Raw genomic sequence first — 12610 nt, 5'->3', positions numbered from 1 at the left:
AGACGAGTCTTACCATCTATGAGGCGGCGCCGCCGCACGCTGACGTCCAAATCGAAGTATGAGAGGAAGTCCGAGCCAATGATCGGTTGAACCACGTCTGCGATGACGAAAACCCACCGGAAAATTCAGCGAAGGCCGAAGTCGAAGGTGAGAGATCGGAGCCCATACGTTGCTATAGACGAGGCGTTGGCAGCACGTAGCACTTGCCCCTGTGACTTTGAACGATCAGCCTTAGTCGGGGGCACAACGCTAATTTCCGCGCCCGTATCTATAAGGAACCTGGCGCCCGATACTGCTGGTGGTAAGACAGCGTTGACAGATGGGGAGGCCGCTTCATGAACCTGATCGGCGAGCTCCGCCAGGCGGTCAAGATTGACGTCGCCGGCCGCCGCGAGGACGAGGCGGATTGGCTGAGAAAGGCGTTGGAGGAAGAGCTCGCGAAGCAACGCTGAGTGGGCAGAGACGTCGTGTTTCCCAAGAAGCTGTCGCATTCGGCGCAGTAGTTGGGAGGGGCGCCTGTCGCCAAGGTCCCCCTCTGCAAGAAGCTGCTGTGGGCGGACGCGTTCCGAAGGCATGAATCGTTCCAGCACCTTGGTTTTGAGGTGCTGATATGGCGTAGTGTCCGACGCGTTGGAGAGGACGTCGGAGAGCTCGCTGGCAACGTCAGGAGGAAGGACGGAGGCTACGTGGTAGTAGCGTGTCGTTTCCGAGGCGATGTGGTACAGGGAGAATTGCGCCTCGACCTGATGAAAACAAACTTGCGGGTCCTGTGGCCAGAAAGATGGGAGACGCAGTTGCACGGCCTAGACGTCCTGCGGACGTGAGGCTTGTTCGGTTGAGGTTGCATTCGAGTCAGTCATTGTCTTCGTCCGGGTCACCACTTGTAGGTTTATGCCACAGGAGTGAAAGAGAGACACGCCTGAACGATAACCGATGCCAGCCCAGAACGTGAGCCGTGGCTTCACGTGCCACGGCCTAGCGCCTTCTTTATTTTCTTCAGTCGCCATCGCGCGCTCTCCGGTTTGCGCGCCGCCCGAACGAGGGCGCTACAAGCTTATACTTTGATTCACGTTAACAAACACACATGGTCAAAATTTATCCACAAGTCTAGCCTCAGAGGTGTGTCGTATATTTTCACGCATAAGCCAATTTCTTCACATTATCTTCAGCGTTTTTGTGGCATCGTTATAGACTCTAGAAAGAAGTGAACTTTATTTGCTTGAAAAAAAATATAAGTTTGTCCTTCAAAAGTTTGATTCTTTGTTGCAGCCCTGTAGGGCAGATAATTATTCGACAAAAAGTGTGTGCTGAACTGTTACCTTTTTATACCGCTATTTGGTACAGGTGCCCTAAAGCGCTCTAAACCACGTAGCTTTCCTGAATAAGCTTGTCAACTGTCTTATGTTCATTTAACAAAAAAGTGAATAAAAATTGTGTGGTAACTTTAGCTCATTGCCCTATAGAGTATAGAATTTTTTTTTGTATTTTTAGCATCCAAGGCCAGCATGCTTGAAGCAAATATTGAATTAAGTTGCACTATAGCAGTGCAGAGTGGGAGGCACACGAGGTCAATGCTTACAAATAAAAGTACAATAAACGCGACGAAATTTGAAAATGCAAACATCCGCCAAAAGCAAACATTCCATTCATTGACCAATTCCATTTTTGTTCGCAAGTATTAGTAACGGTGCGCCACCTTCGTGTATCCATTCGTCAATTGGACAACATACATTTTACGAGTAGGCTGCAGTCAACGCATGTTATGAGTCGACGATCGACTCACACCGCTGGCAAAAGGGCTTCGCTGCGTTAATTTGTAAGTGCGCTACCGGCTACCTATTCACACTAGCGCGATGACGGTGCTGTCCTCTGTAGCTCGATCTCCTGGCGAATAGTATACTCGCAAAAGGGCCAAAAATGTTAATTATGGTATGAAGAAAAGAGGAAAGGGCCAGAAATAGGGAACGACGAAGTGGAGAGGTCACCACTGATCTCCAAATAAAGGTTTCAAGATATGCTTTCCAGCCAGGGACGCTCAGCAAGCTGTACGCTGGAAACACCAAGCCTCGCTTTTCCGCGTACGCCAGTGAAACCGAAGAGCAGGCGAATCGCCACTGAGCATCTTCCTACAGCCGTCAACTGGAATGCAACTTGTGCCCTGCCATATTATCATACCGCTTTTAACAAGAAACCCTTCGCTGCTGCGAAGGTTACGAAGCAGACCGTTCACCTGTGCCGAATAGCTCCTTTAACGTTTGTTAAGCCCGTTTGCGGTTGCAAGGACTATTTATTACGAAAGTGGTGGACCAAAACATGCGCAAATAATGTAACTAATGTCTAACGCTGGAGCACTTAGGCTGTTGGTTTCGCTAATAAGCTCGTATAAAAGCTAACTGTCGCACATTGCCTTCGGAAGAAAAAGGTCCTTCTGAACTAAAAAAATCAGCTGTTTATTGTAATAGTCTATTATTTTTGTGATAATATTATATTATTACTATTACCCCAATGTTTTTATTATTCTTATAATTATTGTTGCTGTTGTTGTTGTTAATAAATTATTTTTGTACACATTCCGTAATACACAGAAACGGGCCTATTCATCTCTTCAGAGACTTCGTTTTGGACTGCCATGGCTGATTACAGCGATGTGGTTGCATGGTCCCAAAAGAACTTTTTTTCGAGGATTTGCCAATGAACGGACGAATAACTTACATCATTGCTTCTATGTAGGTAGTAAATAAACAAAGAACAGGAAAGGGACTAACAGTATACAATACGTAAAAGTAGATCACACCCATTGTGCTTTCACAACTTAAGTAATTTCTTCAACTGCTTTTTATGTAGCACAAAAAATCTTTGAGATACTACATAGAACATGTTAGGAGTTATTATATTAATAAAAATAGTGATAAAAATTTTGTGAGACCAATATATATTGAACTACGCACAATAAACCGTAAACATGCATCACAATGACTATTGTAATGTTAGATATCAATATTACTAGAAGAAAATGCTCTTCAAACAAAGATTGGACTCTTCGCAAGAGTTTCAAATTATTACGATGCGATACTAATGTGAGTAGATTAATTATGTACCACTGCTCATAAAAAATTGGGGCAAGTATCTTCACTTTTTTACGCCTTGAATGAGCAATTTGGTTTTTTTTTTCATTTTTGAATTGTCGCACTTCCACCATCTGTCGTATATTACATGATTAGCGTATTCTTACCTGCAGAGTGCCTGCTTCATGTACGTGGTGCTCACATACCTCATGGGAACTAACTTTTTTTGGATGTTCGTCGAGGGCCTCTACCTATTTATTCTGGTCGTCAAGACGTTCTCCGTGGAGATGGTTCGTGCTCACGTCTACGCAGCCATTGGATGGGGTGAGTTCAAAGCTGACGCTGCTGTTTTGTTTATTTTCGTTTTTAGGGGCTATGCTTCTTAAGCCGTGGGTCTGTCGATGCATGTGTTTTCTGATCGGTTCCTAACAGCCTATTTGTATGACTCACTCAGAGTGGGCGCTAGTGTGAGTGACAGACACACGGACGGACGGACGAATGGACATACATACATACATACATACATACATACATACATACATACATACATACATACATACATACATACATACATACATACATACATACAGACATACAGATAGACAGACAGACAGACATACAGACAGACTGACAGACAGACAGACAGGCAGGCAGATGAATTCATGGACGGACCAATAGACGAAAGCAAGGACAGAGAGACAAAAACACTGACGGATGGGCGGAAGCACGAACAGAAGCACGGATTAACAGACAGATGGATGGACGCACGGACGGATGGACAGAAGAACAAAAAAACTATCGGACGGACCGACGAAAGCATGGATGTACAGACTGATGAAAGCAGGGACGGACAGATGGAAGCATGCATGGAAAGACAGACGGGTGGACCCACGGACGGACTCAGGGACGAATGGACAGAATGACGGACGGATGGATGGAAGCCACCCAAAAACCTTTTTGAACATGAAGGCGTTTTATGGTGGTGCCCACCAATACATCATTGACGTAATTTTGGGACAAAGGTAACGTCGAGAAAATGAGCATAATAAAATAGCAAACAATAAAATTCATCTACATGATTCAGACCCATTGCCTATCGGTCCTCGAGAACATATGATATATAAGGCGGTGTTGCATAGTATCTAGAATGTGAGGTCATGGCGCAGTGGATAGCGTGCCGGGCATATGCCGGGCACGCTATTCACCACGCCATGACCTCACATTCTGCCGGGCACGCTTTCCACTGCGCCATGACCTCACATTCTAGATACTAATGCAACACCACCTTATATATCACACAAGTTCATCTCAGTAATACTCTTGTATAGTGGGGTGTTGTTGACTGTGGGAGCACTAAAACGAAGTAAGTCAGTCTCACTCATCGTACTCAGTCTGCTGTAGCAGAGCAGTGGTTATGAGGTACCTCTGCTCACATAAAAATCACGAGTTCGATCACGGCCATGCTGGTCGCAGTTCGATCAAGGAAAAAAATGATGGACGCCCGTGCACTCTACGATATCAATGCACCAAAGAACGTCCCTTGATGCAAATTTTCAGAGCCCTCCACTACAGCATATCTCAGATAATATCATGGTTTTAGAGCGTAAAGCGACAGATATGATTAATACAGCATTTATTTATACCAAATCTAGCTTAACTCTGTGATGCGCGCCTGCCTCGCGGGCTATAAGGCCGAATTTCCTGTGTATAATCTCGTCCTGAGAAAAATCGCAGCCCAGATACAAGAATGATTTGATTGATTGATATGTCGAGTTTAACGTCTCAAAACTGTCATATGATTATGAGAGACGCCCTAGTGGACGGCTTCGGAAACTTTAACCACCTGGGTTTCTTTAACATGCACCAAAACTTGAGCACACGGGCCTACAGCATTTTCGCCTCCATCGAAAATGCAGCCGCCGCAGCCGTGATTTGATCCCGCGACCAGCGGGTCAGCAGCCGAGTACCTTAGCCGCTAGACGGATACCGAAAGGACACAACGCACGTTGAGCTTTCCTCTAGTCTGGCTGAGGTGTTCAATAACTTGATGACACACCACGGGAAGACCACTATAGTCCAATCTCGGTCCCCAATCTGCGACGTTTTTCAGGGTGGCACGCAACATTTTTCTTATCACGCAGTCACCGTTACATACTACAACTGCCAAGGGGCTGACCTAATCGTTGATCATGGACGTTACTCGCACGATAATGGTGTACCATTATGTATGTGGCAATGTGAGCGCATCCAAGTTCAGTGGCACTGTAGCGGCCAAACATCAATAGATATTGCGCAAGTTTTCTTATATGAATGTACAGTAAAGCTTCAACTTTTCCTGTAAGGACAGAGTTTACTTTCATGTGTTACGGAGTCCTAAAAAGTCGAGGTCAACATGGTTTCTTTTTCCTTATGTTCCCTACTGCCCCCTTGATGTGACACATGCTCTCCTTCCTATTGAATAATTCGTTTGTATTCGTTGTTTAACTATCTGCGCTTTGCAGAAGACTAAACATTGTTTTCATAGAATTATTTCCGTTGTTTATAACTACTCCTCCACCACCTATCCTACAACTGCCATTTAATTATCTCTATCATGAACACACATGCCTCTCTCATGTTGTCTATACACCTCAAGGCTTCGCGCAATCGTGTACACGTGTAAACGATAGCCCGGGTGGATGGGTTTATGTTCAATTCAAATATACTCTATCATAGGTTGAGGTTTTCCGCAGCAAAATACTTTGTCATCTTGCTTACCAAATCGTGACCTATAACTATGATTTCTGCAGAGTTGTACTCAAATAACGCCATGTACCAGTCACCCAACGAACTGAGAGCTCGCAAGAAAACACAAATACGAACAAGCTAAAAACGCAGTATCATAGATTGTGCCTACTAGTTAGTGTTTTCTTATTTTCTTTTGCATTGATGTTATATTGCTATAACGACTCCTTTGGTAAACTTAAATTCTAAGGAAGGTACTATATATGATGAGAAGCTTTAACAATAACGAAGATAAATCATCACGATAAATTAAACAAATTTAAATATGCGTTAGATCATGTGTGGGCCAACCGTTGTGCGAAACATTTCGAAGCTCGTGAATGAAGTAGTTGACGTTAGTAGTTCCCACCAAATAAACATCACTTGCACTCGCAAAACCGGCCTTCCACTGATCAAGCAACATAACTAATGATTTGTTATTACAATCAACTTTACTAGCGAAGTTTTGAATCGGGTTAATCACAACGAGGGAAAGGTATGTCTATCATTTACGTGACGTAAATATACATATTTTTCCTGGCAGATTGTTTTACTACCACTTCCTTACATCTCGGTAAATTCTATTTTGTTGCAGGAATGCCTCTAGTAATCGTGTCCGTGTGGGCGATCACCAAGGCATATTTGAGCCCCAACCACAATGATCCAAACTTGTCTGGAGGGATGTGAGTACTGATACAGGGGTCCGTACATTACCATCGGACATTGTTCCGGAAGTCACCTGGCAGCGCACGCAAGAGATGCTTAATAAGCAGCGTTAATTTTAGAAAAACCTGGAAATTGTTGTACATTATTCTAAAGAAGGCCGTTGTAGTGTGCAACGCAAGTATTTGTGCAAGGCGCAATAATATCTTACTACGATGTTTAAACTCTGATTACCTTCAAATTGAGCCAAAGTTTACTGACGGCACTTCACGATAGACTACACTATCGAAATGTAGCAACTTCTTAGCAAGAAATATTTATTGCAGAAGCCGACAAGATTAAAATTCTTGGAGAAGATGTGCCGATGGAGCCAGTGGTATAGCATGTTTGTTTGGTTTGGGGCTTGAAACAACAAATATATATATATATATATATATATATATATATATATATATATATATATATATATACATATATATATACAATTATATAAATTAGGAATTGTTTCTAATGTATGTCTTGCCAACTTGTCACGTCTTGCCCTTTTGACACATAAAGCTGCACGTGTAGGATCGCCGTCTTTTTTTATGTACGTGAAGACATAGGCAGGTTTATGGGCTGGGAAGTACGAAAATGGAACTCGCGATATATGGGCATTCGCGTACGCTTTGCTAGTTCGGAACTGTATATCATAGAGCATGTATATGAAAGTTTACGGAAAACGAGGACTCCTTGGCGTGACAACCTGATATTACACTGTATAGCTAGTGCTCCAAATGGATGCAGACTGTGTTATCACAAAGCTGTAAAAAACAATTCATAGCTAAACGGAGTCTCTTTTAAAATCTACAATCTAATAATCTTTGCGCAACAATCGGGAATTATATTTTGTCAACGACAATTTGTAATAAAGGTACAATTTTTGACATCAGTGAATTTCACTTTAGGTATAAACGCGAGCGTCTGCCCGCGTCATGTAGCTGCTTCATAGAAAGGTGTTTCTCGTTATTCGCTCCCTCAAATCGCTACGTTCTCACTTTTTCCTTTTTTAAATGTTTAGCGTTCTACGTGCACAACAAAATATCCTGAAGCATTCTTTAGCTATCTTATCTCTGTGCACACCGTTGTGTTGTCCTGAGCATTTATTTCTATGTCCTTTACTTGCCTTTAGTGAATATTTTTGACTCTGTGACTGAAGGGGTGGGTATTCAGACAAAAATTATTAAAGTCTTGCGTTCGTGCGTGTTGATAAGGCTTGCATACCTATGACACTTACCTATGATGCGAATTCTTGCTATTCTTAAAAACGCGACAGAACACATCTTTGACGCAGGTGCATATGGCAGCTCAAGGATATCTACGACCTCATATTCATCGGGCCCGTCATCCTTGTTCTGCTGGTAAGATACAACTTATACTTGATACGGCTAATTTGCTATCTCTCGACTTTTTACACCATTTGCAACTAAATATTGGGTCAGTTCGCCATACACTGCTCAGCAAATGTAACAGGGCAGTCCGTTAGCATAGCGTCTTGTGTTTATTGCCTGTATGTTCATTGCTCAATGCGTCTAAATACCCCAATACAACTTCTCATAAAAAAATGTAGACGTTTCTGCGTTATGAGAGCGTTTAGTTCCAGAGAAAAAGCGCAGCATTCACTGATGACTCAAAGACGTGCCAACTGTGTAAACTGAAGCGTTTCGATTGCGCAAGAATGTGCAGTTGACATACTTTCTTGAAAAATAGAAAATAGCGTTTGATGGTCTCCAATGCTCGGAGGTCTTAAAGAGAAGACAAATGGTGGAACCCAAGCAAATGGTGCTTGTCTGAGTACCAATTGACTTATCCAATTTTCATCAAAGCTGGTCTACAAAAAGTAACTGACCAGCTCTCTCTAAACGGAACTCATGTACACATGTCGGTTTTGACATTACATGCGCAGCCTCGACCTACTAGACCTGTTTTAATCATCGTGATACCATCATCTGGAATGTTGTGCGAAAGAAGCTATCGTTCAAAACAATAGTAAAGTTGCCTTCAGAAACAGTGCCGATCTTTTAGTAGGGAGTACGCTATTCCATGGTTGTATGCTAGATGCACGATGGTCGTTTCTTTTGAGTTGTCTTCATGCACAGTAGTCGGCGGTTTTCGTCGAGTCAAGTCTGACACTAATACTTAAAACTTGCGTCTTCGTTCATCTGATCCAGTTCACAGCATGTCCTGGCACTATTCAGTATCGTATAATGTAATGAGTTATATTTGCTAAATCGGTACGAGTTGCTTTTTGTGCACAAAGACATGGGAAATTTGATTTATTTATTTCATGTTTTTCGACTACTAGCTTTTGAATGTGGTTGCGTTAGCAGAGTGAAACATTATTTTTATATTTTTACTTCCAGACAAATATATTCTTCTTGAGCCACATCATGTGGGTTCTGATCACTAAGCTCCGCGCTGCAACTTCGGTGGAATCACAGCAGTACCGGTGAGCCCATTCTGCGTGAACATTTGTCGGACATGAAACGACGTAGGTGAACCAATATAAACAACAATATATCAGATATTGGCACGTGCAATCGAGTAGAGACCTCATGGCGGCGCTTCTAACAAAAAAAATCACACCTTTGCTGCAAAGGCGAAGCAATGAACACGATAGCAACGAATTGGAAGGTCACGCAAAGAATGCAAAGCAGATCGAAACGTGCCCCACGTTTCTCTTGCACAAATGACGCACGAAGCGTACTCAAGAGTACAGATGAACGCAAACAAGTGTCTCAGTAATTACTTCACTGTGTCGGAAAAGCGCGCCCTTTTCCCAAACGGAAGCTGTGCAGCGATTATTGTGACCTTTGTGCGCCCCGCAACTACAACAGAATCGTCCCAGTGCAAGTCCAACGCCAGCCAAGACCGGGAGATAAGGCCGCGCGCGAGAAGGTTCATTGCCCTCCTCTCCATGGGCCAAAGTACACGTGAGAGATGAGAGCTGCCGCACGCTCATTGCGCCATTTTGCTCATATTGCTGAAAATGCAACAGTCCCCCCCCCCCCCCCCGAGATGCCCGCCAACAATGGTAAGCGGCAGAATAATGTTGAAGGAGTTACCTCTCGGTGGATCAGTGGTTAACACCTCGCATTCATTACGTGGAGGTCCCACTTTCGACTCCGCGCGCCGGAGTCCTTTTTACTGGGTATTTTCTTTCTTTCGTTTCATATATATATATATATATATATAAAGAGAGAGAGAGAGACGTATACATATACAGTGGATGACGTCAACGCCGACACCAGCGGCATAATCCAGCCGAGAATGTCAGTATATTTCCTATCGCAATAATAAAATAACACTGGTAATTAGAAGCTGGTGCTACATAAGACCGGCAAACTCTCCTAAGCAGTGCATATATTAGTTGAAAAAAGGTTTGAGCTAAAGCGTGACAATTTTGCTGAACCGAGGAAGAGCGGCTTTTTGCAAGTGTGAGGTATTCTACAAACACAAGTGTCAATTTCCCATCGGGTCAGAGAGAGAGAGGTTAATGAAACAGGAAGACATGGAAAGGACATTATTTTCTACCTTTCATCGTGGAGGAATGGCTCAACACCTTTAGAGACGGGATCGAAGATGTAAAGATGATAGGAAGGAAATAAGAGAGAAAAAAATAGTGAAAGGCATGACAAGAGAGTCTCGTCAGCGCAGATGGTAGCACGGGACCAAAACGTCTGCCTAGAAGGTGGCGAGGTCCGCGGAAGCACAAAACTCCAGGAAGGCCAGAGGGGCTTGCATCTTCGAGTGCGCGGGAGGTCAGTGCAACGGTACGGTGAATGAAAGTTTTGTTCTTTAATTCACAATTGTTATAGTAACGTACATGTTTCCTCAGAAAGGATTTGTGTTAAGGCGACAAGAAGATATCGGGCACGTTACTAAGGCTTTTTCATGGCTCATGTCTTTTCTGCGTCGTGTAGTATTTTACGCAACAACGTGTGCCTCGAACATTCTGCGTGCAGGAAAGCGGCTAAGGCACTGCTCGTGTTGATCCCTCTGCTGGGCGTAAGCTACATTCTGGTGATTTGGACGCCGCAGCACAAGACTGCCAGGATCATCTTCACCTATCTCCAAATAACTCTGCTCTCCACACAGGTAAGAGGTTTTTGAACTGAAGTGAATCGAACTTAGTGTATTTGTTGCAAAGCACTCATGTGCGTGATTTATCGCCTTGCTCTCCGACGTCTCTCCGTTAGTCGTGTGAAGTTTATTTGCGGCAAAGATTATAAGTCTATGATGTGAAAGCAACAAGGTAAATGGCATCAGTCATGCAGCGTGTGTTGTAGCTTTTGCCTGGTGTACTGAAGTAGCGATTGAAGAAATGGGTGGCTATAAATTATGTCTTGTTCAACAAGCTTGTCATTTTTGGAGCGAAACTCGTTAGGCCAACACCCTTCCGTCGCCGTCGAAACTCCCCGCTGCGTCAATGCTTCCTACCCGAACGCTTTTAGAACTAGGTCAGTTTCCCGACTTTCCGAAACGGACTCTGTGGCCGACGCAAGAACTTTTGACGTTGGAGTTGCATCTTGCATAATTCCTCCCGCGTTTGCAATGCGGACAGTACGGAGAAAGTGAGCATAGAGAAACAGGTAACCAACGTAAGCGGCTACTTCTCGTGCGTCTCAGCTTACTGCACCATGTGCGTCACCTCCACGTTCACGCGTTAGCTGCGTGTGCAGGCTCGTGGGCGGAGCACTTTACTGGTTTTAAAAATAGTTCTCCGCCATACCGGCTTTATGAAAGCCTGCAGCGAGATCAGTCACGTAGTCATTTGCATCCCGTTAACATGGAGCTTCGCTCTTCGGAAAAACTGCTACATTTAAGACGAAAGTGTTTTATGCCGGGGTGCATCATGGCTCCGTTGACGTATTTCCGTCACGGATATGACGTGCTACGTGATATAAAAGGATATTGCAAAGAAGAAAAACAGAAAAGAAAGTTTAACAGTTTTGAGGAGTCCTCTTATAGATTGCCAAGTCAACCAATTTTTGCATGACCAATACCTTATAAATGTTTGCCTCGATTAAAATAAGTTTTAAGTACAGGCAGTTAACGTATTAGTAATATCGGCATGTTTAGTCCTTCTCTTCCCTCTTTTTCATCTTTTTTTCGTCTTCTCTATTCCTCCAGTGTAGGGTAGCCAACCTGATGTCTTTCTTGATAACCCACCTGCCTTTTTCTTTTGTTGCTTCTTCCATGACATGTTTTTCACACGTCACCGAAACTTGCACGACAAGAATGTAAATAGCACTAAGCAGACAGACCAATGACCATGGGCACTTGGTTTGTGCCTCTTCGTCATCCAGTCTACTTTGCGCCGTTTTCTTTTTCGTTATCATAATCCAACAGACTTACACACGTACTCCTTTGCACGACGTGCGCATTATCTGCGCTGAAAATACATCAGAGGCGTTATACACAAAGTGATTATGCAGATGCATCATACTCGCAGGTCCTTTATATCTATCACGCAGTTGTGTACCGGCCCTGTATTAAGGATGTGTGACTTCCCATGCTCAAGATTACACAGAAAGTAAACAATCAAAACGATGAAATGACAAAATGAAGCAGTCCAAAGTGGCTGATACGACGGGATTCCATTCATCACCCGCAGAGGTAACGACGTGGACGGGATGCGAGAATGGTGTAGTGGTGTACGAGATAGTAGACACTTTGGCCGAATCGGGGGAAGTGTTTGTTGAGGCTCGATGAAAAGAAGTGCCTCCTGAACGGTGATCGCACTACTGCAGCTGAGTATTGATTTTCGCTTAGGCCATGCATTTGAGCAAGAGCAATCCATACTGGGTCGATTGGGCTCCTCAGAGATTTGCCAAAGATGCTCCTTGTAGTGCTCGCATCTGAAACAGAAAACTTTCTTCTAGAAATGAGTGTTTGTACGTTCATGTCGCTTAAATGCTGAGAAATATAAGACGACGGTCTTGAATGCATTGCTGTGTTCTACAGTAGTAGGATATTAATAATGAATATACTAGAATACGCTATGAAAGATGTCCTTCGCATGTTTAGCTTTGCTCTGTTTGCTTTCTTTGGCGAAGGTGAACTGTGGGTTTCCCGAT

At 43.6% G+C, this 12610-nt stretch overlaps 1 protein-coding gene across 1 annotated transcript in view; it reads left to right on the top strand.

The window, feature by feature from the left end:
• LOC119177851 (diuretic hormone receptor) overlaps window positions 1–12610 on the top strand; it is a 247169-nt gene that overhangs the window by 227695 nt on the left and 6864 nt on the right. Inside the window, exons 7-11 of the mRNA XM_075887402.1 lie at window positions 3239–3389; window positions 6424–6511; window positions 7825–7891; window positions 8894–8979; window positions 10496–10628. Of these exons, the coding sequence (XP_075743517.1) occupies window positions 3239–3389; window positions 6424–6511; window positions 7825–7891; window positions 8894–8979; window positions 10496–10628 (525 nt within the window). The remainder of the gene's footprint in view (window positions 1–3238; window positions 3390–6423; window positions 6512–7824; window positions 7892–8893; window positions 8980–10495; window positions 10629–12610) is intronic.

Source organism: Rhipicephalus microplus, chromosome 1 (assembly GCF_043290135.1).
Source record: "Rhipicephalus microplus isolate Deutch F79 chromosome 1, USDA_Rmic, whole genome shotgun sequence".
Taxonomy (NCBI): Eukaryota; Metazoa; Arthropoda; class Arachnida; order Ixodida; family Ixodidae; genus Rhipicephalus; species Rhipicephalus microplus.
The sequence above is the reverse complement of the archived record's forward strand: the minus strand, read 5'-3'. Positions and strand labels throughout refer to the sequence as shown.